Genomic DNA, 25,787 nt, shown 5'->3' with positions numbered 1-25,787 from the left:
GACCTCCCCACACAGATTACATTTTACCACTGTACATATATTGGCCACGTGCCCGATCTTACCGCACTTGAAGCACTTTCTTGGTTGCCCGGGATAAAAGCAGACGCCTTTCTCTCTCCCTATGAAGAAGGAGTTAGGGAGGTGCAGGGTGATGTTATTGTACTGCCTCAGTTTTACCAGCACCTTCCACCCTCCAGTCCAGATGCCATCGGAGTCTCTGTTCTTAGTGAGGTCTGACACAAGATCACAATGGTGTCTGAACCACACTAGAACATCCTGAGGAGGAACCGACTCGTTCCAGAATATTATATTGACCACCATGGTACCTGGCCTGGATATGGGGACAAACACGAACTTACTCCAACCATCAGTGTCCCTGAAGCGGGGGAGTTTGTCCCAGAACCTGTCCAGACTGGACATGAGATTAAAGCTGACATCATAGCCCTGTCTGTCTGGTAGGTTTATGACCGCCAGGATATCATCTGGGGAGAACCCCATCTGGCGGCACAGGAGATCCCGCACCACAAACCTCCTATCTGGGAGATCTTCCTTTGCGCCTCTGTTTTTAAAGCGCACCATGTTCCTCCTCTTAAACGCCTGTATTGTGCACCAGAGGTGAAGGAGGGAGCGCCGCGGCTCCAGGCATTACTGGGAGGTTCATGACGGGGTTCACTCCGGGTATTGGGGGGAGGGTCTGATCTAGAGCGACCTGACTCAACTGGGGGGCTCGATGTTATAGGGGGGAAGTCACTTACATTATCCTGCACAACCCCCTTTCCCCCATCCACCTCAGGTGACTGCACATCCCATACAGATTGAGGGTCCCCTCCATCCCCCGACCCCTCAGGAACATCATGATGACCACCAGTGTCCCCAGTGTCTGCTCCAGCAGTAGAACAGTCCTGGATCACCACATCACCTGGACACATAGGTGCATGTCCACTGTCCTGCTGCGGTGTAGTGCCTCCTGGGACTTGTGGTGCCTGTGCCTGCTGCTGTGTAGTGCCTCCTGGGACTTGTGGTGCCTGTGCCTGCTGCGGTGTAGTGCCTCCTGGGACTTGTGGTGCCTGTGCATGCTCCTGCTGATGGACGGCTGCAGACCTTGGCAGCTGCTGTTTTCCCTTCTCGCCCTCTTGAAACACAAAACTTGGTGCCTGCAGTATGGGACGTGTTCCTCTCTCATCAGGAGACATGCTGGACACTGACGCAGCGTCAGAGGGTCTGGACATAGATCCTCCTTACCAGTGCTGGGATCTCCTCCGCCAACTGCAGCTCAGGCGCTCGGGTGGTCTCCTTCACCTGCCGTGCTGGTCGCTGTAGTCCTCCAGGCTGAGTGCATCCACCGGTCTCCTTCTCCTGCCGTGCTGGTCCCTGTAGTCCTTCAGGCTGAGTGCATCCACCTGTCTCCTTCACCTGCCGTGCTGGTCTCTGTAGTCCTCCAGGCTGAGTGCATCCACCTGTCTCCTTCACCTGCCGTGCTGGTCTCTGTAGTGCTCCAGGCTGTGTGCATCCACCTGTCTCCTTCACCTGCCGTGCTGGTCTCTGTAGTCCTCCAGGCTGAGTGCATCCACCTGTCTCCTTCACCTGCCGTGCTGGTCTCTGTAGTCCTCCAGGCTGAGTGCATCCACCTGTCTCCTTCACCTGCCGTGCTGGTCTCTGTAGTCCTCCAGGCTGAGTGCATCCACCTGTCTCCTTCACCTGCCGTGCTGGTCTCTGTAGTCCTTCAGGCTGAGTGCATCCACCTGTCTCCTTCACCTGCCGTGCTGGTCTCTGTAGTCCTCCAGGCTGTGTGCATCCACCTGTCTCCTTCACCTGCCGTGCTGGTCTCTGTAGTGCTCCAGGCTGTGTGCATCCACCTGTCTCCTTCACCTGCCGTGCTGGTCTCTGTAGTCCTCGAGGCTGAGTGCATCCACCTGTCTCCTTCACCTGCCGTGCTGGTCTCTGTAGTCCTCCAGGCTGTGTGTATCCACCTGTCTCCTTCACCTGCCGTGCTGGTCTCTGTAGTCCTCTAGGCTGAGTGCATCCACCTGTCTCCTTCTCCTGCCGTGCTGGTCTCTGTAGTCCTCCAGGCTGTGTGCATCCACCGGTCTCCTTCTCCTGCCGTGCTGGTCTCTGTAGTGCTCCAGGCTGTGTGAATCCACCTGTCTCCTTCACCTGCCGTGCTGGTCTCTGTAGTCCTCCAGGCTGAGTGCATCCACCTGTCTCCTTCACCTGCCGTGCTGGTCTCTGTAGTCCTCCAGGCTGAGTGCATCCACTGGTCTCCTTCACCTGCCGTGCTGGTCTCTGTAGTCCTCCTTGCTGTGTGCATCCACCTGTCTCCTTCACCTGCCGTGCTGGTCGCTGTAGTCCTCCAGGCTCTGTGCATCCACCTGTCTCCTTGTGTGTCACATCTCCAGGCTTGCTGCTTGCACCGGCCTTTGCAGACACATGTTGTGGCTTCACAGCAGATCTGGTGCGGCCTGGAGCGGCCATGCTGGTCACCACATCCCTCTGCTGCAGGTTTTCTTGCAGGGTCTGTCTCTCCAGGGACGTTCTCCTCTGTCTGGGTGCAGGAGTGGGGGGCTGTGCACCTGCTGCTGGTCTGACAATCTGCTTCACCTGTGCTCCTCCACGCTGGGCTGGTGAGGAACTTCCTTCATTCTTTGCTGCACTCACTTTCTTCACATCAACTTTCTTTGTAGCATCAACATTACATTCATTCTGTCGATTCTCTTGCTGACTGGAAACTTTTGGATTTACATCCATCTGTAGAATTGATTGGGAGTTCACTCCCGGTGTAGGCCTGGAAGCCTGGGCCTCGCTTGGGGAATCTCCGCACCCAGGGTGGCCCCGCCCTGGGCATGGTCAAGAGCTCTCACCACACACAACCTCACCTCTAGGAGGCAGTATTATAGTCAGGCCTGGCGCCAGCACCCGGCTCACCCGGGCAAGTGCCGGGGCCCCGGGGTACTGGAGGGGCTCACTCGGGCCCCCAGATCAATTGTAGCGGTGTCGGGCGTCTCTCATAGCGATCTGTGTCTTCCAGACACAGATCGCTATGAAAGCATTTGCAGTCACTGCTTTCCCCAGCAGGAGCTGCTACATCGTTGGCTGAAGGACCTGTGATGACATCATGGTCACATGACCTGCCGGGGAAAGCAGTGACCACACAGAGAGCTGCATCAGTAAGGTGAGGGGGGAGACAAGGGGGGGGGGCTATGTGTATACAGGAGGAGGAGGGGGGGCTGTGTGTATACAGGAGGGGGGGGCAGTGTGTATACAGGAGGGGGGGCAGTGTGTATACAGGAGGGGGGGCTGTGTGTATACAGGAGGGGGGGCTGTCTGTATACAGGAGGGGGGGCTGTGTGTATACAGGAGGGGGGGGCAGTGTGTATACAGGAGGGGGGGCAGTGTGTATACAGGAGGGGGGGCTGTGTGTATACAGGAGGGGGGGCTGTCTGTATACAGGAGGGGGGGCTGTGTGTATAAAGGAGGGGGGGCAGTGTGTATACAGGAGGAAGGGGGGGCAGTGTGTATACAGGGGGAGAGGGTTGCAGTGTGTATACAGGGGGAGAGGGTAGCAGTGTGTATACAGGGGGAGAGGGTAGCAGTGTGTATACAGGAGGGGGGGATGTGTCCACGCGGGGGAGGGGGGGGCATTGTGACTACTGAAGGTCGGCCCATAAAGGGGCCCACTAAAACCTGAAGCCGGCCCTAATTATAGTAGTTATATTCCTGTACATAGGAGGCAGTATTATAGTAGTTATATTCCTGTACATAGGGGGCAGTATTATAGTAGTTATATCCCTGTACATAGGGGACAGTATTATAGCAGTTATATTCCTGTACATAGGAGGCAGTATTATAGTAGTTATATTCCTGTACATAGGGGTCAGTATTATAGTAGATATATTCCTGTACATAGGGGGCAGTATTATAGTAGTTATATTCCTGTACATAGGGGTCAGTATTATAGTAGATATATTCCTGTACATAGAGGGCAGTATTATAGTAGTTATATTCCTGTACATAGGGGGCAGTATTATAGTAGTTATATTCCTGTACATAGGGGGCAGTATTATAGTAGTAATATTCCTGTACATAGGGAGCAGTATTATAGTAGTTATATTCCTGTACATAGGGGGCAGTATTATAGTAGTTATATTCTTGTACATAGGGGGCAGTATTATAGTAGTTATATTCCTGTACATAGGGAGCAGTATTATAGTAGTTATATTCCTGTACATAGTGGGCAGTATTATAGTAGTTATATTCCTGTACATAGGGGGCAGTATTATAGTAGTTATATTCTTGTACATAGGGGGCAGTATTATAGTAGTTATATTCCTGTACATAGGGGGCAGTATTATAGTAGTTATATTCCTGTACATAGGGGGCAGTATTATAGTAGTTATATTCCTGTACATAGGGGGCAGTATTATAGTAGTTATATTCTTGTACATAGGGGGCAGTATTATAGTAGTTACATTCTTGTACATAGGGGGCAGTTTTATAGTAGTTATATTCCTGTACATAGGGGGCAGTATTATAGTAGTTATATTCTTGTACATAGGGAGCAGTATTATAGTAGTTATATTCCTGTACATAGGGGGCAGTATTATAGTAGTTATATTATTGTACATAAGGGGCAGTATTATATTGTACATAGGGGGCTTCAGGCTGGATATAGATGGCTGCTTCAGCAGGATGATGCGGACCTCTGAAGGTGGATGTCTGCAGGGGTCTGGTACTAACACAGGACACGTGTATCAGGGCAGCGTGCCGCAGACACACAGGATTCTTTGAAGCTCAGGAGAGAAGAAGACCTGGAACTTTCCAGCCAGAAGGTGTTTTAGTAACTTAGGCTCAGAGAAAGCCTATAGGATGGATGGAGGTTGTATTTTGCAGCATTGCATTGGCAGGGACGTTGCACATGTGACATCTGGGATGATATCTACAGTATAATAATGTAATAGACGGCTTCTGCTTCCGATACGATGCTGCGACTAATTACTTCTGCCGAGGTGTGACAGGTTTTGCTTTGATTTTATCCTCATTTTGATCTCAGTCCGAGTCATTGTCACAGGCCACGCCTTGTGGTAACCAATGTTCTTAGATGGATCTCACATGCAGCGCAGATCTCAAGGTTTGTTCTAGATTTAATGGTCTAGTAACCTTAGGAAGACATTGGCAGAATCCCAAAGTTTCTTGCATTGTTCCAATTCCCTCCTGGTTATTGTCTTACGAATGAAGGGATAGATGTACGAGGGTTTGATGACCTCTAGACGTTTGTTCTGTAACTGATGAGGAGACGTCACACAGAGGGGGTCAGAAGTTTTTGGGTGTGACCTTCAGCAGGATTTACTTTCTGGATCATTTCGGCTTTGAATTCCAAGGATTGGGGTGTGAATTTTAGGATTTAGCCTAGGGCACTGATCGTGAATCTTTTTGGAGGTCGAGTTTCTAAACTATAACCAAAAACCCCCTTATTTTTGCCTTAACCCCTTACTGACATGTAATGCATCTGTATGTCACCCATCTACTGCTGGCATATTGCAGCAAACACCCACGATGAATGCTAACCCTGATCATGGGTGGAAATCTTTTGATTGTTGCTGAAGGCAGCCTAAAGCCAGCCGGGTATGGACCCCAAAATCATCTTTGCTGAGATCATTGCTCCTTGTGATGTCATAAGATGATGTATGTTTTCTGAAGATCTGTTACAATGTGGCTCATTCTACATGGACAATGCACTTACAAGCACCAGGAAGAAGGTGAACTCCGGGGACCTGAGCGGGGAAGCGACACATGCAGGATATCGGGTGCACGATCTTAGTGACTCCCCGCACAGCGCATTATAAAAGGACAATGCACTTACATGCACCAGGAAGAAGAAGGTGAACTCCGGGGACCTGAGTGGGGAAGTGACACATGCAGGATATCGGGCGCAGGATCTTAGTGACTCCCCGCACAGCACATTATACACAGACAATGCACTTGCATGCACCAGGAAGAAGAAGGTGAACTCCAGGGACTTGAGCGGGGAAGCGACACATGCAGGATATGGGGCGCAGGATCTTAGTGACTCCCTGCACAGCGCATTATACACGGACAATGCACTTACATGCACCAGGAACAAGAAGGTGAATTCCTGGGACCTGAGCGGGGAAGCGACACATGCAGGATATCGGGCGCACGATCTTAGTGACTCCCCGCACAGCGCATTATACACGGACAATGCAGTTACATGCACCAGGAAGAAGAAGGTGAACCCCGGGGACCTGAGCGGGGAAGCGACACATGCAGGATATCGGGTGCAGGATCTTAGTGACTCCCCACACAGCGCATTATACACGGACAATGCACTTACATGCACCAGGAAGAAGAAGGTGAACTCCGGGGACCTGAGCGGGGAAGCGACACATGCAGGATATCGGGTGCAGGATCTTAGTGACTCCCCGCACAGCGCATTATACACGGACAATGCACTTACATGCACCAGGAAGAAGAAGGTGAACTCCGGGTACCTGAGCGGGGAAGTGACACATGCAGGATATCGGGTGCAGGATCTTAGTGACTCCCCGCACAGCGCATTATACACGGACAATGCACTTACATGCACCAGGAAGAAGAAGGTGAACTCCGGGGACCTGAGCGGGGAAGCGACACATGCAGGATATCGGGTGCAGGATCTTAGTGACTCCCCGCACACCGCATTATACACGGACAATGCACTTACATGCACCAGGAAGAAGAAGGTGAACTCCGGGGACCTGAGCGGGGAAGCGACACATGCAGGATATCGGGTGCAGGATCTTAGTGACTCCCCGCACAGCGCATTATACACGGACAATGCACTTACATGCACCAGGAAGAAGAAGGTGAACTCCAGGGACCTGAGCGGGGAAGTGACACATGCAGGATATCGGGTGCAGGATCTTAGTGACTCCCCGCACAGCGCATTATACACGGACAATGCACTTACATGCACCAGGAAGAAGAAGGTGAACTCCGGGTACCTGAGCGGGGAAGTGACACATGCAGGATATCGGGTGCAGGATCTTAGTGACTCCCCGCACAGCGCATTATACACGGACAATGCACTTACATGCACCAGGAAGAAGAAGGTGAACTCCGGGGACCTGAGCGGGGAAGCGACACATGCAGGATATCGGGTGCAGGATCTTAGTGACTCCCCGCACACCGCATTATACACAGACAATGCACTTACATGCACCAGGAAGAAGAAGGTGAACTCCAGGGACCTGAGCGGGGAAGCGACACATGCAGGATATTGGGTGCAGGATCTTAGTGACTCCCCGCACAGCGCATTATACACGGACAATGCACTTACATGCACCAGGAAGAAGAAGGTGAACTCCGGGGACCTGAGCGGGGAAGTGACACATGCAGGATATCGGGCGCAGGATCTTAGTGACTCCCCGCACAGCGCATTATACACGGACAATACACTTGCATGCACCAGGAAGAAGAAGGTGAACTCCGGGGACCTGAGCGGGGAAGCGACACATGCAGGATATCGGGCGCAGGATCTACATGGATCGTGGCACAGTGCAGGATCATCGGGGATCGCGACTTGAACAGGTGTCAGATAACCTAGGGTTAAAGTACCATAGGGGGGTCTGAAAGGTACAAAAAAAAATGTAAAAAGTGGAAAAAAAATTAAAAACGCTAGAAATGCTAATCACCCCCTTTCCCTAAAAACTGATGTAAAATAAACAGTAAAAATCATAAATATGTAAACAGGTGTCGCCTGTCACAAGATGTCACGATATCAAAATCAAAACAACATTTTTTTTTATCGGTGTTTGAAACTAAATGACAAAATCAGCAGCAAGCAGAGCCCGGCCGCTCCTGATAGGATACGACAAATTACCACAACTGAGACCTAAAAATCCCAGCGAGTGATGCAAAAACACCAAAAACAAAAACACAGGTATAAACAATCAGGCCACAAAGCACGGTGGTAGAGAACCAATCAGAAAGCCACAGGACCCCGGGTCAGCACCTGCCCTTGGACGGGTGTCCCCAGAATTCTTGGGGTGAGCCCCATCAGGACCTTTACTAGAAAGCAGCCACCAATCTGGGCGCAGTCACCTCTGAGGAGTAACCTTCCAGGCCACCAAATACATTGGGTCCCCCTCAAAAATCGTGAGTCTATAATCCATGAGGTCTCATACTCTCCATCAGCATCCAGGGGAGGCTCCGCCTCAGACATGAAACACAGAGGAGGGAACGTCCAATGTAACCGAAACATCAATAATAAGTTCTGTCACTGAAAAAGGACCCACAAATATAGGACCCGACTTTTTAAATGGGACCTTCATCTTCCAATTTTATTGTCTGGAGCCACACACGGCCACCTACCACAAGGTCAGTCTTTCTCCTTTTCCTGTCAGCCACCATTTTTGTTTTCCGCGAACAGGCCCCCAGATTCCTCCTTACTCTGACCCAAACGCCCTCCAACTTATTAGAGTAGAACTCCTCCTCTGGCACCAAAGACTTTGTTCCAGAAAAGATCCAAAAACGGGGCATTTACCATCACGACAGAAGTGCGAAGAGCGGTGGAGGAGTCATAGTTGTTGAGCACAAATTCAGCCACAGGTAAGAAATCTGCCCAATCCTCCTAATGATCACACACAAAACAAAGAAGGAAATGTTCAACGTCCTAAACGACAAATTTATTCCCGACCTGCCACAAAACTCTCTCCAGAAACGGGCGACAAACCGGGAACCCCTGCCAGCGACAAGGGGGCAGATTTATCCAGCTGTCTAGAAGTCAGAGTAATTTTAGTTGCCCATGGACACCAATCGCAGCTCCCCTCAAAAATATCCATGAGCGCTGGTAAAACGCTGGTAAAATGAAAGCTGAGCTGTGATTGGTTGCAATGGGTAACTAAGAATATTCTGACTTTTAGACTGCTTGATAAATCTGCCCCAATGTCTTCCGGAACATCATGCAGGCAAACCACATTTTTAGCAAATTACTGAGCCAAGATCTTTGCTGTGGGCAACTGAGGAAAGGGAATGAGGTGCTGAATCAATCCACAATGACCTAAATTACCCTGTTACCGTCCGAGTGCGGCAGATCCGTAATGAAGTCCATGGTCAAATGTGTCCAACGACTTCCTGGGATAGGCAATGCCGAATGAGCATGAGAGGCCACAGAGTAACATGCATCGCCACCTCGGCTCTACACCCAGGCCACCAGGAATTCCTAGTAGCCAACCTCTTAATCTCTGCAACCCCAGGATGGCTGCCAATATAGAGTCATGGCCCCCAGAACAAACAATTTAGCCTACGATGTTCCCCTAAGGGCACTGTCCGGAGCCTTCAGAATCAGACTCTCACACTGAGTATCCAGGGCTGCCAACACAACTCGTATGTTGTTGTCTGAACTTTTTAGTAGTTTGACATTGTGGTGTGCGCTCTGATACGGCAGCCGAGCCCTCGGTGGCTTTATGGCTCCTCTCCAGCTGCCGGTGAAATAATCTTGAAGTGACTGAAGTGCAACTGGATGATATCTGTATCAGGGCTGTAAACCAGGGGTGGTGTCACCAAGAGCAAACAATGTCAGCAGTGAAATACTAAATGGAATGTTTAATGTGGATCATAAATGTTCTATGACTGGTGAAGTACCTGCACGGTGAGGTATCTGCATGGTTAGGTATCTGCACGGTGAGGTATCTGCACGGTGAGGTATCTGCGTGGTGAGGTACCTGCATGGTGAGGTATCTGCATGGTGAGGTATCTGCATGGTGAGGTATCTGCGTGGTGAGGTATCTGCGTGGTGAGGTATCTGCGTGGTGAGGTATCTGCACGGTGAGGTATCTGCACGGTGAGGTATCTGCACGGTGAGGTATCTGCACGGTGAGGTATCTGCACGGTGAGGTATCTGCACGGTGAGGTATCTGCACGGTGAGGTATCTGCGTGGTGAGGTATCTGCGTGGTGAGGTATCTGCGTGGTGAGGTATCTGCGTGGTGAGGTATCTGCGTGGTGAGGTATCTGCGTGGTGAGGTATCTGCGTGGTGAGGTATCTGCGTGGTGAGGTATCTGCGTGGTGAGGTATCTGCGTGGTGAGGTATCTGCGTGGTGAGGTATCTGCACGGTGAGGTATCTGCACGGTGAGGTATCTGCACGGTGAGGTATCTGCACGGTGAGGTATCTGCACGGTGAGGTATCTGCATGGTGAGGTATCTGCACGGTGAGGTATCTGGATGTGGGGGGCATCCAACACCTACAGAGACCTGCACACAGTGTACACAGTCCAGTGGAGGACAACATAAAGTGAGATCCTACTCAGGTAACCAGGAGATATATTTAGTCAATAGGCATGAAGAACTTTCTCCCAAAACTTCACCTCCTTGAAAAGCAGCATTTTAGGAGATTTAAGGCTCCAGCGCTAAATAAAACGCCGTCCAGGTGCCTACAAATGGGTTGTAGATGGATAACTTTTTTGTAAAGTGGCATTTAATGAAGGATAACAGAATCTCTCAGTGGAGCGTCAATGGCTATAAATCTCCACACGCCTGTAAGGCAGTTTTAAAAGGCAAAGTCTCCATAAAGAGAGCTCTTACTTCCCGATCCTAGTCACAAGCCTAGCATTCAGCTAAACCAGTTCCCTGCGCTGTGCTGAAGAGATACAACCACATAGAAACAATGTACAGCGCTGCCTACAGCTGGGAATCTGTTCCTTCCACATTAGATAGACTGGTTTGGCTTTAATTCTGCATCATCCCGCATTAGGCTTCTTAAAAGTCATGCTTGATGTTCAGGGGCTGTCTTACAAGGAGCTAAGAGACAACGGGGCAGATTTACTTACCCGGTCCTGTCGCAATCCCCTGGTGCGACACTAAGCCCATGCGCCTGAGTTCCTGCATCCGTCGCTTCTGCGCTGAGGTCCGCCGGAGTTCACCCGATGCATGTGAGTGCTTGATCTTGCGACACAATTCTTTTTTTAAATTCTGTGGTTTGTCTGAATCTGTTGGGTTGTCTGATGGCCCCGCCCCCCCCCCCCCCGATTTCTGTCGCATGCAAGCTGATGCCGATGCGCCACAATCCGAGTGCGTGTCCAAAAAACCTGGGGCAATTCGGAGCAAGACGGAAATATTCGGGAAACCCAACGAAAGTGCGGCGTTTGGAGCCTTAGAAAATGTGTCCCAATGTTTTCATTGTCCCATCCTGGAAACCATATTTGCATATTACTTGTATGGGTCGGGTGGTTTCCAATACACGAGGTCATGCTGCAGATACGGGGCACTATAACAAATGGGGTTGGAGAGTGGATCTAAACAATAACACGTGACCCGGAGTTCACCTTCTTCTTCCTGGTACATGTAAGTGCATTGTCCGTGTATAATGCGCTGTGCGGGGAGTCACTAAGATCCTGCACCCGATATCCTGCATGTGTCGCTTCCCCGCTCAGGTCCCCGGAGTTCACCTTCTTCCTGGTGCATGTAAGTGCATTGTCCGTGTATAATGCGCTGTGCGGGAGTCACTAAGATCGTGCACCCGATATCCTGCATGTGTCGCTTCCCCGCTCAGGTCCCCGGAGTTCACCTTCTTCCTGGTGCATGTAAGTGCATTGTCCGTGTATAATGCGCTGTGCGGGAGTCACTAAGATCGAGTGCCCGATATCCTGCATGTGTCGCTTCCCCGCTCAGGTCCCCGGAGTTCACCTTCTTCTTCCTGGTGCATGTAAGTGCATTGTCTGTGTATAATGTGCTGTGCAGGGAGTCACTAAGATCGTGCCCCGATATCCTGCATGTGTCGCTTCCCCGCTCAGGACCCCGGAGTTCACCTTCTTCTTCCTGGTGCATGTAAGTGCATTGTCCGTGTATAATGCGCTGTGCGGGGAGTCACTAAGATCGTGCACCCGATATCCTGCATGTGTCGCTTCCCCGCTCAGGTCCCCGGAGTTCACCTTCTTCTTCCTGGTGCATGTAAGTGCATTGTCCGTGTATAATGCGCTGTGCGGAGAGTCACATAGATCCTGCGGCCGATTTCCTGCATGTGTCGCTTCCCTGCTCAGTTCCCTGGAGTTCACCTTCTTCTTCCTGGTGCATGTAAGTGCATTGTCCGTGTATAATGCGCTGTGCGGAGAGTCACTAAGATCCTGCTCCCGATATCCTGCATGTGTCGCTTCCCTGCTCAGTTCCCTGGAGTTCACCTTCTTCTTCCTGGTGCATGTAAGTGCATTGTCCGTGTATAATGCGCTGTGTGGGGAGTCACTAAGATCCTGCGCCCGATATCCTGTATGTGTCACTTCCCTGCTCAGTTCCCCGGAGTTCACCTTCTTCTTCCTGGTGCATTGTCTGTGTATAATGTTTGCCTTGTTGGTAACTTGCTGGATTCATCAGTATTAACTCTCTCCGGTCCTCGCTGTTTCAGATGGGATCATTCTGTGTGTGTTTTCTTCTAACCCTTTCATGTCCTGTCTCCCTTGACCCTTTCATGTCCTGTCTCCCTTGACCCTTGGCTCTATTCCTTAATCTCTCTGGCGTGACCGTTTTTACAGAACTATTATTAGCTGCTTATCATGCCTGTTATATGATTCTCCTTTATCAGCCAAGTAGGGGATAGTGCAACACCCTCGCCGATGCAATGGCGAGGTAGTGCTTGCGAATAAGCCCCATAACATGTCACCACATCACACAGGGGACATTGCAGTGGTTAATCCTGCCTGGCAAGGCAGAAGTTAAATCTGTATATGATGTACAAGTCCAGTATCCAATGATATGTCTGAATTACATCCTGTCTTTGTGAACTGAGAGGTAATTGGAGGAGCAGCCACCACCTGACCAAAGGGAGGTAATAAAACCCCCTGGCCAGGAATGTTCTAGAAAACACTCCGAGAGAAGTCTCTCTCAGGAGAGAGAGGAGAGCAGTCTCTCCCAGAAGGGAGAAGAGACCGGTCCTAGTCAGGCCCTCTGGGTCTGCAGGACGCATGCAGAGAGTAGTTAGCTGAGCAGCAGCTCAGATGCTCTAGCACACCGGAGCAGTGCAGGAAGAGCCTAGCCCCTGCCTGAAGTGGAGAATAAGACTAGAGTTAGTTTAGTGAGGAAAGGGGTATCACCCTACCTTCAAGGGTGATACCTGAAGAGATCCAGGACCGAGCTGAAGCATCCTCTAAGGACACAGCTGCCTCCCAGCCTGCCCTCTACATCCAGGCTGGTGACCTACATCCTGTGGCTCCCTCCGCTGCGGTTCCTGCGGTTCAAATAAAGAACTGTAAGTTGTTTTCTTCAACTTCTGTCTCCATCTGGTCCCTGCTAATACGGCTGCCTTCATCACCGGGCACCCTGTCCATCACCCAGAGACTTACACTCGGGACATTAAGGGGTTGCCCCAGGGAGATCCGCTATAGCAGCCGCTCCCTCATCATTTCTTGCCAACACCACCCTGCTGGAGACCTGCCAGGCTGCAGGACAGCCCTCCGGTTCCCCGTACCAAGCACCGTGACAATAGCGTGCTTAGGCCGCAACCGCCAGCCACTCCGGTACTGCGGGCCCCGGCTGTCTCCAGGCCTCACCGCAAAGGGCTAGGCCCCGGTGGGGGATGTTGCAAGTGGCGTCACGAACAGGATATATACTTCTGTGCCTTATTACGGCATTAAAGACTTTCCTTTATTAAAAAGACTGTGCTGCCTAACCCTGCTGCCATCCGGGTTTAGGCCCAAGTGCTTGTGTGTTTCTGGAATGAACTGTGTTATACTGCTGCCACGTGCTGTCGAGCGCCGCTCCAACACTCCAGAGGTTAATCCTGGCAAGAACTGTACCAGCTCTGCTACATCCGGCGCTGCCGTGCCTGAAGATTTTTACCTCAGAAACTGTGGCGCAGCAAATAATTCAAGCCCGCCAAAACCTTCACTGGCGGGAACCCCGCCTCCTGTGGCGCAGGAAAAATTAGAGCCCGCCACAGCTCTTGGCGGGAAGGACTTGGACTCCCCCCACTGGCTCGAGGCGGACTTCCTGCCCTGCCTCAGAGAAGCGCCAGAACTTGAGTGGATTTTGGACAGCGAGGACAACACCATGTGGGGTCCTCCGCCCTTCCCTCCTGTGGAGCGTCCTGAATTCTATGAGGTACTAGAGACTATGGTGGTGGTCTCTGCGCAGCCGGTCCGGAGACCCTCCGCTGGACATCGGCTGCACCGAGGATTGACTCGGGCCTTCGTCACCAGGACGTGTTATCAAACGGTGACGCAGTACCAAGTTCCACCCGGGCGGTTCCTCATACCTATCCCGGTCACCATCCCGGTACCGCAGGCCCACGTGGAGGTGCCACGTGGGGAGGCCCCGACTCCTGTCGAGCCAACGCCTGGGCCTACTGCGGCTGTGCCACCTGCTCCGAGGCCTACCATTCCTGCTGTTCGGCCTGTCAGCCCTGCTGTGACGGTTCCTGATCCTCCGGCTGCTCCTGCTCCTGTTCCGGCACCTGCCCGACCATCACGGAGATCCGAGCCTGCATCGGAGCCACGAGCCCCAGCACCGGCACCTCCGCAGCCTCGAGGCCGAGGTGAGGCCGCCCGCCAGCGACTCCGGGACGCTGTCTCGGAGCAGCGACGCCGCGAGAAGGAGGCCCAACGCTACATGGCCGGCCGGTCTACAGCTGGAGCCTGGGTGGAGAAGAACCGCACCACCGGCATGGTCCGGTTCTTCGATAAGCAGCGTGGCTATGGCTTCGCCACCCAGGACTACACCGGACGGGAAGTATTTATACCCCGCCGGTCCGTCAAGAGGCCTGATCTGCCGGAGAGCCAGCACAACCTGAAGCCAGGCGAGTGCATTGAGTTCTCCCTGCAAGAGGGGCCCCGAGGACCTTGGGCGGCTGGTGTGATCCGGATCCCCGACTCCGATGAGGACCGCTACTACCCGCACGATGACTGGTATGAGGACGACGAGTGGCCGGAATCTCCAAACACCTCTTCTTCCTCGGCTGCGAGTCCCCGGGCGGTGACCCACGTGAATGCCCCATCCACGGTAATCGTGAGTACGGGTCCCATTGCCATCCATGGGCCGGGCATGATACAGGGCGCCACCCCCACCGTCTCCCCTGCCGGGAGCATTGCCAGGTCCCGCGGCTCTTCTGTGGGAGAGGACATCCCGGCTAGCGGACCTTGTCCGGAGGTTCCATCTAGGCCCACATCTCCCCTTGCCGGCTACCGATGGGGTGATGACCCGGCCCCGGAAGAACTGGAGCTGGAAGGAGCCGCGGCTCGGCCGCCGGGCTCTGTTTATTTCTTCTTGGACCCCTCCGTGGTCCCTGGCTCAGTTGAGCCCCTGGCTGGAACAGCCGACACCCCGGGCGACAGCGCTCCTCCCCCTGAAGGTCCGGAGGATGTTGCTGCACCTGCAGTACCCGCTACTGCCACCGGGTGTCCCCAGCCGGCACCTACTCCCGCTGAGGACGCACAGGATTCCCTATTGCCTTTGGATCCTGTCCCTGCTGAACCCAGCGAAGGTGCATCTGACTAACCCCTGAAGGGCTGTAGCCCTCTCCAGGTACTTTGTCCATTGTAAATATTTATTTCTGTCCTTACCCCAAAGAGCCAGAGACTTTCCTGAGACTCTTACCCTTATTTATCTCAGTCAAGAGATTATACACTGTCATGTGCTATGATAGCACCCTTCCTCTGCCACAGCAGAGATTCTTTCTTCAAAGGACTCTGTCCCTCTCCAAATAGAGGAGACCCTTTGCTTCTCAGTGCACTTTTCCCCACATCGAGGGCTGTGCCCAGAAGATGGACTTTGTCATTAGAGACCTTCTCAGAGACTTTTGCCAGATACTCCAGGGAAAAGTTGCTATTGCTATTGACTACTATATTGCACTTAATGCCTTCCTTTTTAGGTACGGACATTCTGCTTGCACTCTTTATGCCTTTTCTTTGCAGGAAAAGAGACATTTGCTATCTTGCTACCCTGAGTAGCCTATCTATCTGTAACGTTTGTAACGTTCAAGATGTGTACCCATTGGGCTCCTAAGCCAATGTGAATTTACCGAAATGTTTGCACACTGTCAGAAGATATGCCAGTAGTCTGCATTAACCCTTTCATAGGCTTTTCAGGTTGTAGTGTGGCTGTGTCGGACCGTCTTTTATGTAAAACACTGACCGCTACCTGATCCCTCAAACCGAGGTTTGCACATGGGGGTAGTCCGTAAACTGTGGGTCTTTAGGGGACCGGGGGTGTTACAGAGTTAGCACCTGGATGCCACCCATACATGGGTAAGGATGCCAGTCAGGAGGTACTCGTGTCGCATATGCTAACGCAATGCAGATAGACACACTATATGATTGCCGCCAGGGAAGAAGCGTTGATACAACAAATATACAGGCCTTGGTGCAAGGAGTGGATTACAGGACATGACACCACACCTTTCCTACTGTACAGTTCGGTTTAATGGCGTCAGCGACCAACTGTCATACAGCTACATGTTTTGTCTTAGTCCGACACCAACCCAGGTGCCTGTCTCCAGGACCATGGGCGGTTTGTCCCTACACCTCACATAGCCTGCACTTCCTAGAAGTGCCCTTAGCCCCCTCTGTGCCCCAAAACATCTGTAGTCGAGCCGAGGGCGGCTCTTTCAATTGCCCCCGGGGTATGCAACACCCTCGCCGATGCAATGGCGAGGTAGTGCTTGCGAATAAGCCCCATAACATGTCACCACATCACACAGGGGACATTGCAGTGGTTAATCCTGCCTGGCAAGGCAGAAGTTAAATCTGTATATGATGTACAAGTCCAGTATCCAATGATATGTGTTACATCCTGTCTTTGTGAACTGAGAGGTAATTGGAGGAGCAGCCACCACCTGACCAAAGGGAGGTAATAAAACCCCCTGGCCAGGAATGTTCTAGAAAACACTCCGAGAGAAGTCTCTCTCAGGAGAGAGAGGAGAGCAGTCTCTCCCAGAAGGGAGAAGAGACCGGTCCTAGTCAGGCCCTCTGGGTCTGCAGGACGCATGCAGAGAGTAGTTAGCTGAGCAGCAGCTCAGATGCTCTAGCACACCGGAGCAGTGCAGGAAGAGCCTAGCCCCTGCCTGAAGTGGAGAATAAGACTAGAGTTAGTTTAGTGAGGAAAGGGGTATCACCCTACCTTCAAGGGTGATACCTGAAGAGATCCAGGACCGAGCTGAAGCATCCTCTAAGGACACAGCTGCCTCCCAGCCTGCCCTCTACATCCAGGCTGGTGACCTACATCCTGTGGCTCCCTCCAAATACCTCTCCAGTACTCCACCATCTTGTTAAAGGCACGTTTGCTGCGGTTCCTGCGGTTCAAATAAAGAACTGTAAGTTGTTTTCTTCAACTTCTGTCTCCGTCTGGTCCCTGCTAATACGGCTGCCTTCATCACCGGGCACCCTGTCCATCACCCAGAGACATTAAGGGGTTGCCCCAGGGAGATCCGCTATAGCAGCCGCTCCCTCATCATTTCTTGCCAACACCACCCTGCTGGAGACCTGTCAGGCTGCAGGACAGCCCTCCGGTTCCCCGTACCAAGCACCGTGACAATAGCGTGCTTAGGCCGCAACCGCCAGCCACTCCGGTACTGCGGGCCCCGGCTGTCTCCAGGCCTCACCGCAAAGGGCTAGGCCCCGGTGGGGGATGTTGCAATAGCACTAGCTGTGTGGGGGCAGGGATGAAGCGGTGACCCCTGCCATGGATTTTGTAGGGGTGTCCTTATAGACTCTGCTCAACTTGTTCCATCTCCCTAACATGTAATACGTCATCTCAGTCAGAGCCTGAAAGTGGAATGAGATCTTCTTCTCTGGACCTGGATCCACCAGTATTAACTCTTGCCGGTCCCTGCTGTTACAACTTGGATCATTCTGTGCGTGTTGTTTATTAGTAACCCATTCATGGCTGCCTAGCCTGATTTTCGGCTTTATTTCCTATCTCTTTCTTGCATGATTACTGTTGCAGAAGTTGTTTATTAGCTGCTTATCATGTCTGTTATATGATTCTTCTTTATCAGCCAAGTAGGGAATAGCACTAGTGTGTGGGGAGCGGGAATTAAGCAGCAACTCCTGCCATGGATTTTGTAGGGGTGGCAAAATAGACCCTGCTCACCAAAGCCGGTTATAACCTGGATGCGTTTTAGAAAAACAACCTGTGACTTGTCTGTGCTGCTCAGCTCTCAGCCCCCACCTTTGTGCTCTTGTACAGCTCCTCCCTTCTGCTCCTACACAGAGATCAGAGCTTGGTGATCTGACATCAGTGGGGGAGGGAGGAGCTGTACAGGAGCACAAAGGTGGGGGCTGAGAGCTGAGGAGTCTGCAGTACAGACAAGTTACATGTTGTTTTTTGAAAAGCATCCAAACCAAACCCCAACCCTTGGGACTACCCCAGGATTTTGTCAGGGTGCAAGGTAAGTTATAATAAAAAAATAATAATTTATAATCACGACAAAAAAATTACACATTTGTATAAATTTTAACACAAGAAATTTTTTTTCCAAGATGTACAAGGGGATTCTGGAGGAAATCAATAAAGGAGTCAGGATAAATGGGAAAATAGTATAGGGGGGGGGGGTTAAGTAAGAGTCAGGAATTGGGAATCAATAACTGATAATTTTAGGTTCATACAATGAAATATTCTTTACAGAGTCTATTATTCAGCATATATATTGTATAAGGCAGGACTGAGAGCAGATGCCGCGGGTGTGGCCCATATGTTGTGGTTCTGTCCCATCGTCATTCAGTTTGGGCGTAAAATATTTGGAGACATTAAGAAAAATGTGGGTTTGGACCAATTATGGGAATTCTGGGATATACAGTGGAGCGAGTAACTTACAGAAAGGTTACAGAAAGATAAGTATCAAAGTTATTTCAGGGCCGTTTGATTTTGATTAAAGATTGGAAAGAGTTAAAAACCAGAAATCAACCACTGGCGGAACCGAGAGGGGAAAATGAGTCGTAATGAATCCAGTGTAAGAGGGGATCAGTGATTTGTTAAGAAATTAAATGTTTTTTAAAAAGGAATGTACAAAGGAAATGGAAAGGTGTAAATGTTATACAATAGAATTATTGTGATGGTAAATGACTTGTAGCATTTTTGCAGAGATATAATAAAACAATAAAGATTCCACAACCTCCCAATTGTGTCTATAAAAGACCTTTCATCATTACCAGCACAACTGCTTATTGTCAGAAAATTAAAGAAATTCTGCAATTTCAACATGTTTATGCACAGAGACCATCAGCTGTGTCAGGATGAAAAGGACCATCAGCTGTGTCAGGAGGAGTAGGACCAGCAGCTGTGTCAGGATGAAAAGGACCAGCAGCTGTGCCATGAGGACTATGACCAGCCGCTGTGTCATGAGGACTAGGACCAGCCGCTGTGTCATGAGGACTAGGACCAGCCACTGTGCCAAGAGGACTAGGACCAGCCGCTGTGTCAGGAGGAGTAGGACCAGCCATTGTGTCAGGATGAAAAGGACCAGCAGCTGTGCCATGAGGACTATGACCAGCCGCTGTGTCATGAGGACTAGGACCAGCCGCTGTGTCATGAGGACTAGGACCAGCCACTGTGCCAAGAGGACTAGGACCAGCCGCTGTGTCAGGATGAAAAGGACCAGCCGCTGTGTCAGGATGAAAAGGACCAGCCGCTGTGTCAGGATGAAAAGGACCATCAGCTGTGTCAGGAGGAGTAGGACCAGCCATTGTGTCAGGATGAAAAGGACCAGCCGCTGTGTCGGGATGAAAAGGACCAGCCGCTGTGTCAGGATGAAAAGGAACAGCCGCTGTGTCATGAGGACTAGGACCAGCCACTGTGCCAAGAGGACTAGGACCAGCCGCTGTGTCAGGATGAAAAGGACCAGCCGCTGTGTCAGGATGAAAAGGACCAGCCGCTGTGTCAGGATGAAAAGGACCAGCTGCTGTGTCAGGATGAAAAGGATCAGCCCTGAGTCACGATGCAAAGGACCAGCCACTGTGTCAGGAGGAGTAGGACCAGCCTTTGTGTAAGGATGAAAAGGACCATCAGCTGTGTCAGGAGGAGTAGGACCAGCCGCTATGTCAGGAGGACTAGGACCAGCCGCTGTGTCAGGAGGACTAGGACCAGCCTCTGTGTCAGGATGAAAAGGACCAGCAGCTGTGTCTTGATCAAAAGGACCAGCCGCAGAGTCGGGATGAAAAGGACTAGCAGCTGTGTCAGGAAGAAAAGGACTAGCCACTATGTCAGGATGAAAAGGACCGGCCGCTGTGTCAGGATGAAAAGGACCAGCCGCTGTGTCAGGATGAAAAGGACCAGTCGCTGTGTCAAGAAGACGTGGACCAGTCACTGTGTCAGGATGAAAAGGACCAGCCGCTGTGTCAGGATGAAAAGGACCAGCCGCTGTGTCAGGATGAAAAGGACCAGCCACTGTGTCAGAATGAAAAGGACCAGCCGCTGTGTCAAGAAGACGAGGACCAGCCGCTGTGTCAGGATGAAAAAGACCAACAGCTGTGTCAGGATGAAAAGGACCAGCCGCTGTGTCAGGATGAAAAGGACCAGCCGCTGTGTCAGGATGAAATGGACAAGCCGCTGTGTCAGGATGAAAAGGACCAGCCACTGTGTCAGAATGAAAAGGACCAGCCGCTGTGTCAAGAAGACGTGGACCAGTCACTGTGTCAGGATGAAAAGGACCAGCCGTTGTGTCAGGATGAAAAGGACCAGCCGTTGTGTCATGAGGACTAGGAACAGCCGCTGTGTCAAGATGAAAAGGACCAGCCGCTGTGTCAGGATGAAAAGGACCAGCCGCTGTGTCAGGATGAAAAGGACCAGCCGCTGTGTTAAGAAGACGAGGACCAGCTGTTGTGTCAGGATGAAAAGGACCAGCCGTTGTGTCATGAGGACTAGGACCAGCCGCTGTGTCAAGATGAAAAGGACCAGCCGCTGTGTCAGGATGAAAAGGACCAGCAGTTGTGTCAGGATGAAAAGGACCAGCCGCTGTGTCAGGATGAAAAGGACCAGCCACTGTGTCAGGAGGACAAGGACCAGCCGCTGTGTCAGGATGAAAAGGACCAGCCGCTGTGTCAGGATGAAAAGGACCAGCCGCTGTGTCAGGATAAAAAGGACCAGCAGCTGTGTCAGGAAGAAAAGGATCAGCCGCTGTGTCAGGAGGATGAGCACCAGCCGCTGTGTCAGGATGAAAAGGACCAGCCGCTGTGTCAGGATGAAAATGACCAGCCGCTGTTTCAGGATGAAAAGGACCAGCCGTTTTGTCAGGATGAAAAGGACCGGCCGCTGTGTCAGGATGAAAATGACCAGCCGCTGTTTCAGGATGAAAAGGACCAGCCGTTTTGTCAGGATGAAAAGGACCAGCAGCTGTGTCAGGATGAAAAGGACCAGCCGCTGTGTCAGGATGAAAAGGACCAGCCGCTGTGTCAGGATGAAAAGGACCAGCCACTGTGTCAGGATGAAAAGGACCAGAAGCTGTGTGAGGATGAAAAGGACCAGCCGCTGTGTCGGGATGAAAAGGACCAGCCGCTGTGTCAGGATGAAAAGGACCAGCCGCTGTGTCAGGATGAAAAGGACCAGCTGCTGTGTCAAGAAGACGTGGACCAGCCGCTGTGTCAGGATGAAAAGGACCAGCCACTGTGTCAGGATGAAAAGGACCAGCCGCTGTGTCAGGATGAAAAGGACCAGCAGCTGTGTCAGGAGAAGTAGGACCAGCCGTTTTGTCAGGATGAAAAGGACCATCCGTTTTGTCAGGATGAAAAGGACCATCCGTTTTGTCAGGATGAAAAGGACCAGCCATTTTGTCAGGATGAAAAGGACCAGCAGCTGTGTCAGGATGAAAATGACCAGCCGCTGTGTCAGGATGAAAAGGACCATCCGTTTTGTCAGGATGAAAAGGACCAGCCGTTTTGTCAGGATGAAAAGGACCAGCAGCTGTGTCAGGATGAAAAGGACCAGCACCTGTGTCAGGATGAAAAGGACCAGCAGCTGTGTCATGAGGACTAGGACCAGCAGCTGTGTCAGGATGAAAAGGACCAGCAGCTGTGTCAGGATGAAAAGGACCAGCAGCTGTGTCATGAGGACTAGGACCAGCCGCTGTGTCAGAATGAAAAGGACCAGCCGCTGTGTCAGGATAAAATGGACCAGCCGTTTTTTCAGGATGAAAAGGACCAGCAGTTGTGTCAGGAGGATGAGGACCACCCGCTGTGTCATGGGGACTAGGACCTGCAGCTGTGTCAGTAGGATGAGGACCAGCCATTGTTTTAGAAAGACCAGGAACACCCGCTGTGTCAGGAGGACAAGGACCAGCCACTGTGTCAAGTGGACTAGGACCAGCCACTGTGTCAGGAAGACTAGGAACAATCGCTGTGTCAGGAGGAGTAGGGCCAGCCGCTGTGTCAGAATGAAAAGGACCAGACACTTGGTCAGGAGCAGTCCTAAAGAGCCCCAAGCATTCTAAGGGGCCCATGACTTCTCAAACCACAAACAAATTTTATACTGAGAAGGACCATCTGTTGCTGCTATCATGTTTACCTTTTAAGGTCCAACAAAGGTCCTGAACCTCCATATTGAAAGCAGCAGAAGTGACACATCCTCTGTTCCCCAAGAAGCTGATTCTAGTAGCAGATGCAGGAAGTGACTCCATGCTTGTAGGGGCTATAATATTCCTACAGCCCCGAGCCCATGGTGGTCTTATCCACCCCTGGTCAAGAGCCCTGGGATGGATCAGAGGTCATCAGACACTTCCATTGGTTGCATTGCGTCCGCTTCCATTCCCAACGAATCAGGAGTCAGTATCTGAACATGAGGGAACATTACACTAAAGTCATTTACTGCACATATACGTCATAAACATGAACATTTATTGGCTGTAAATGACTGAGCAATAAACACAAAGCAGTAAAACAATAACAAGCGAGATAAGATGTAACTAAATATCATTTATGTAAACACAATTTACAAAGATAAAAGTAAAGTGATATTATATCCAACATACAGTTACTGTAATAATACCGCCCCTATGTACCCAACATACAGTTACTGTAATAATACCGCCCCTATGTACCCAACATACAGTTATTGTAATAATACCGCCCCTATGTACCCAACATACAGTTACTGTAATAATACCGCCCCTATGTACCCAACATACAGTTACTGTAATAATACCGCCCCTATGTACCCAACATACAGTTACTGTAATAATACCGCCCCTATGTACCCAACATACAGTTACTGTAATAATACCGCTCCTATGTATCCAACATACAGTTACTGTAATAATACCGCCCCTATGTACCCAACAAACAGTTACTGTAATAATACTGCTTCTATGTACCCAACATACAGTTACTGTAATTATACCGCCCCCTATGTGCCCAACATACAGTTACTGTAATAATACCACCCCTAGGTGCCCAACATACAGTTACTGTAATAATACCGCCCCTATGTGCCCAACATACAGTTATTGTAATAATACCACCCCTATGTACCCAACATATAGTTACTGTAATAATACCGCCCCTACGTACCCGACATACAGTTACTGTAATAATACCGCCCCTATGTGCCCAACATACAGTTATTGTAATAATACCACCCCTATGTACCCAACATATAGTTACTGTAATAATACCGCCCCTACGTACCCGACATACAGGTACTGTAATAATACCGCCCCTACGTACCCGACATACAGTTACTGTAATAATACCACCCCTATGTACCCAACATATAGTTACTGTAATAATACCACCCCTACGTACCCGACATACAGTTACTGTAATAATACCGCCCCTATGTACCCAATATATAGTTACTGTAATAATACCACCCCTATGTACCCAACATACAGTTACTGTAATAATAACTCCCCTATGTACCCAACATACAGTTACTGTAATAAAACCGCTCTTATTTTCCCCAACATACAGTCACTGTAATAATACCGCCCCTATGTACACAACATACAGTTACTGTAATAATACCGCCCCTATGTACCCAACATACAGTTACTGTAATAATACCGCCCCTATGTACCCAACACACAGTTACTGTAATAATACCGCCCCTATGTGTCCAACATACAGTTACTGTAATAATGCCGCCCCTATGTGCCCAACACACAGGTACTGTAATAATACCGCCCCTATGTGCCCAACATACAGGTACTGTAATAATACCGCCCCTATGTGTCCAACATACAGTTACTGTAATAATACCGCCCATATGTGCCCAACACACAGGTACAGTAACAATACCGCCCCCTATGTGCCCAACATACAGTTACTGTAATAATACCACCCCTAGGTGCCCAACATACAGTTACTGTAATAATACCGCCCCTATGTGCCCAACATACAGTTATTGTAATAATACCAGCCCTATGTACCCAACATACAGTTTCTAAATTAATACTGCCCCTATGTGCCCAACATACAGTTACTGTAATAATACCGCCCCTATGTACCCAACATACAGTTACTGTAATAATACCGTTCCTATGTACCCAACATACAGTTACTGTAACAATACTGCCCCTATTTGCCAAACATATAGTAACTGTAATAATGCTGCCCCTACTTACCCAACATACAGTTACTGTAATAATAACTCCCCTATGTACCCAACATACAATTACTGTAATAATACTGCTCTTATTTTCCCCAACATACAGTTACTTTAATAATACCGCCCCTATGTACCCAACACACAGTTACTGTAAAAATAACGCACCTATGTACCCAACATACAGTTACTGTAATAATACCGCCCCTATGTACCCAACATACAGTTACTGTAACAATACCGCTCCTATGTACCCAACATACAGTTACTCTAATAATACCACCCCTATGTTCCCCACATATAGTTACTGTAATAATACCGCCCCTATGTACCCAACATACAGTTACTGTAATAATACCGCCCCTATGAACCCAACATACAGTTACTGTAATAATACCGCTCTTATATACCCAACATACAGTTACTGTAATAATACCGCCCCTATGTACCCAACATATAGTTATTGTAAAAATACCAGCCCTATGTACCCAACATACAGTTTCTAAATTAATACTGCCCCTATGTACCCAACATACAGTTACTGTAATAATACCGTTCCTATGTGCCAGACATATAGTAACTGTAATAATACCGTTCCTATGTACCCAACATACAGTTACTGTAACAATACTGCCCCTATTTGCCAAACATATAGTAACTGTAATAATGCTGCCCCTATGTACCCAACATACAGTTACTGTAATAATAACTCCCCTATGTACCCAACATACAATTACTGTAATAATACTGCTCTTATATACCCAACATACAGTTACTTTAATAATACCGCCCCTATGTACCCAACACACAGTTACTGTAAAAATAACGCACCTATGTACCCAACATACAGTTACTGTAATAATACCGCCCCTATGTACCCAACATACAGTTACTGTAACAATACCGCTCCTATGTACCCAACATACAGTTACTGTAATAATACCGCCCCTATGTACCCAACACACAGTTACTGTAAAAATAACGCACCTATGTACCCAACATACAGTTACTGTAATAATACCGCCCCTATGTACCCAACATACAGTTACTGTAATAATACCGCCCCTATGAACCCAACATACAGTTACTGTAATAATACCGCCCCTATGTACCCAACATACATTTACTGTAATAATACCACCCCTATGTACCCAACATACAGTTACTGTAATAATACCGCCCCTATGTACCCAACATACATTTACTGTAATAATACCGCCCTATGTGCCTAACGTACAGTTACTGTAATAATACCGCCCTATGTACCCAACATACAGTT

The 25,787-nt window shown here is 50.0% G+C and overlaps 1 protein-coding gene across 2 annotated transcripts in view; it reads left to right on the top strand.

Annotated features, from left to right (window-relative positions):
- Positions 1-25,787, top strand: part of LOC140125822 (alpha-2,8-sialyltransferase 8F-like) — a 65,867-nt gene that overhangs the window by 25,137 nt on the left and 14,943 nt on the right. Inside the window, exon 1 of one of the 2 annotated variants that reach the window (XM_072144692.1) lies at positions 3,085-3,169. The exons of the other annotated variant lie outside the window; for it this stretch is intronic. Coding sequence (XP_072000793.1) covers positions 3,105-3,169 — 65 coding nt within the window. The 5' untranslated portion in view covers positions 3,085-3,104. Of the gene's footprint in view, positions 1-3,084; positions 3,170-25,787 lie in introns of those variants that run through there. 2 annotated transcript variants of the gene reach the window in all.

Source organism: Engystomops pustulosus, chromosome 4, assembly GCF_040894005.1.
Source record: "Engystomops pustulosus chromosome 4, aEngPut4.maternal, whole genome shotgun sequence".
Taxonomy (NCBI): Eukaryota; Metazoa; Chordata; class Amphibia; order Anura; family Leptodactylidae; genus Engystomops; species Engystomops pustulosus.
This window is presented reverse-complemented; position numbering and strand designations above follow the sequence as displayed.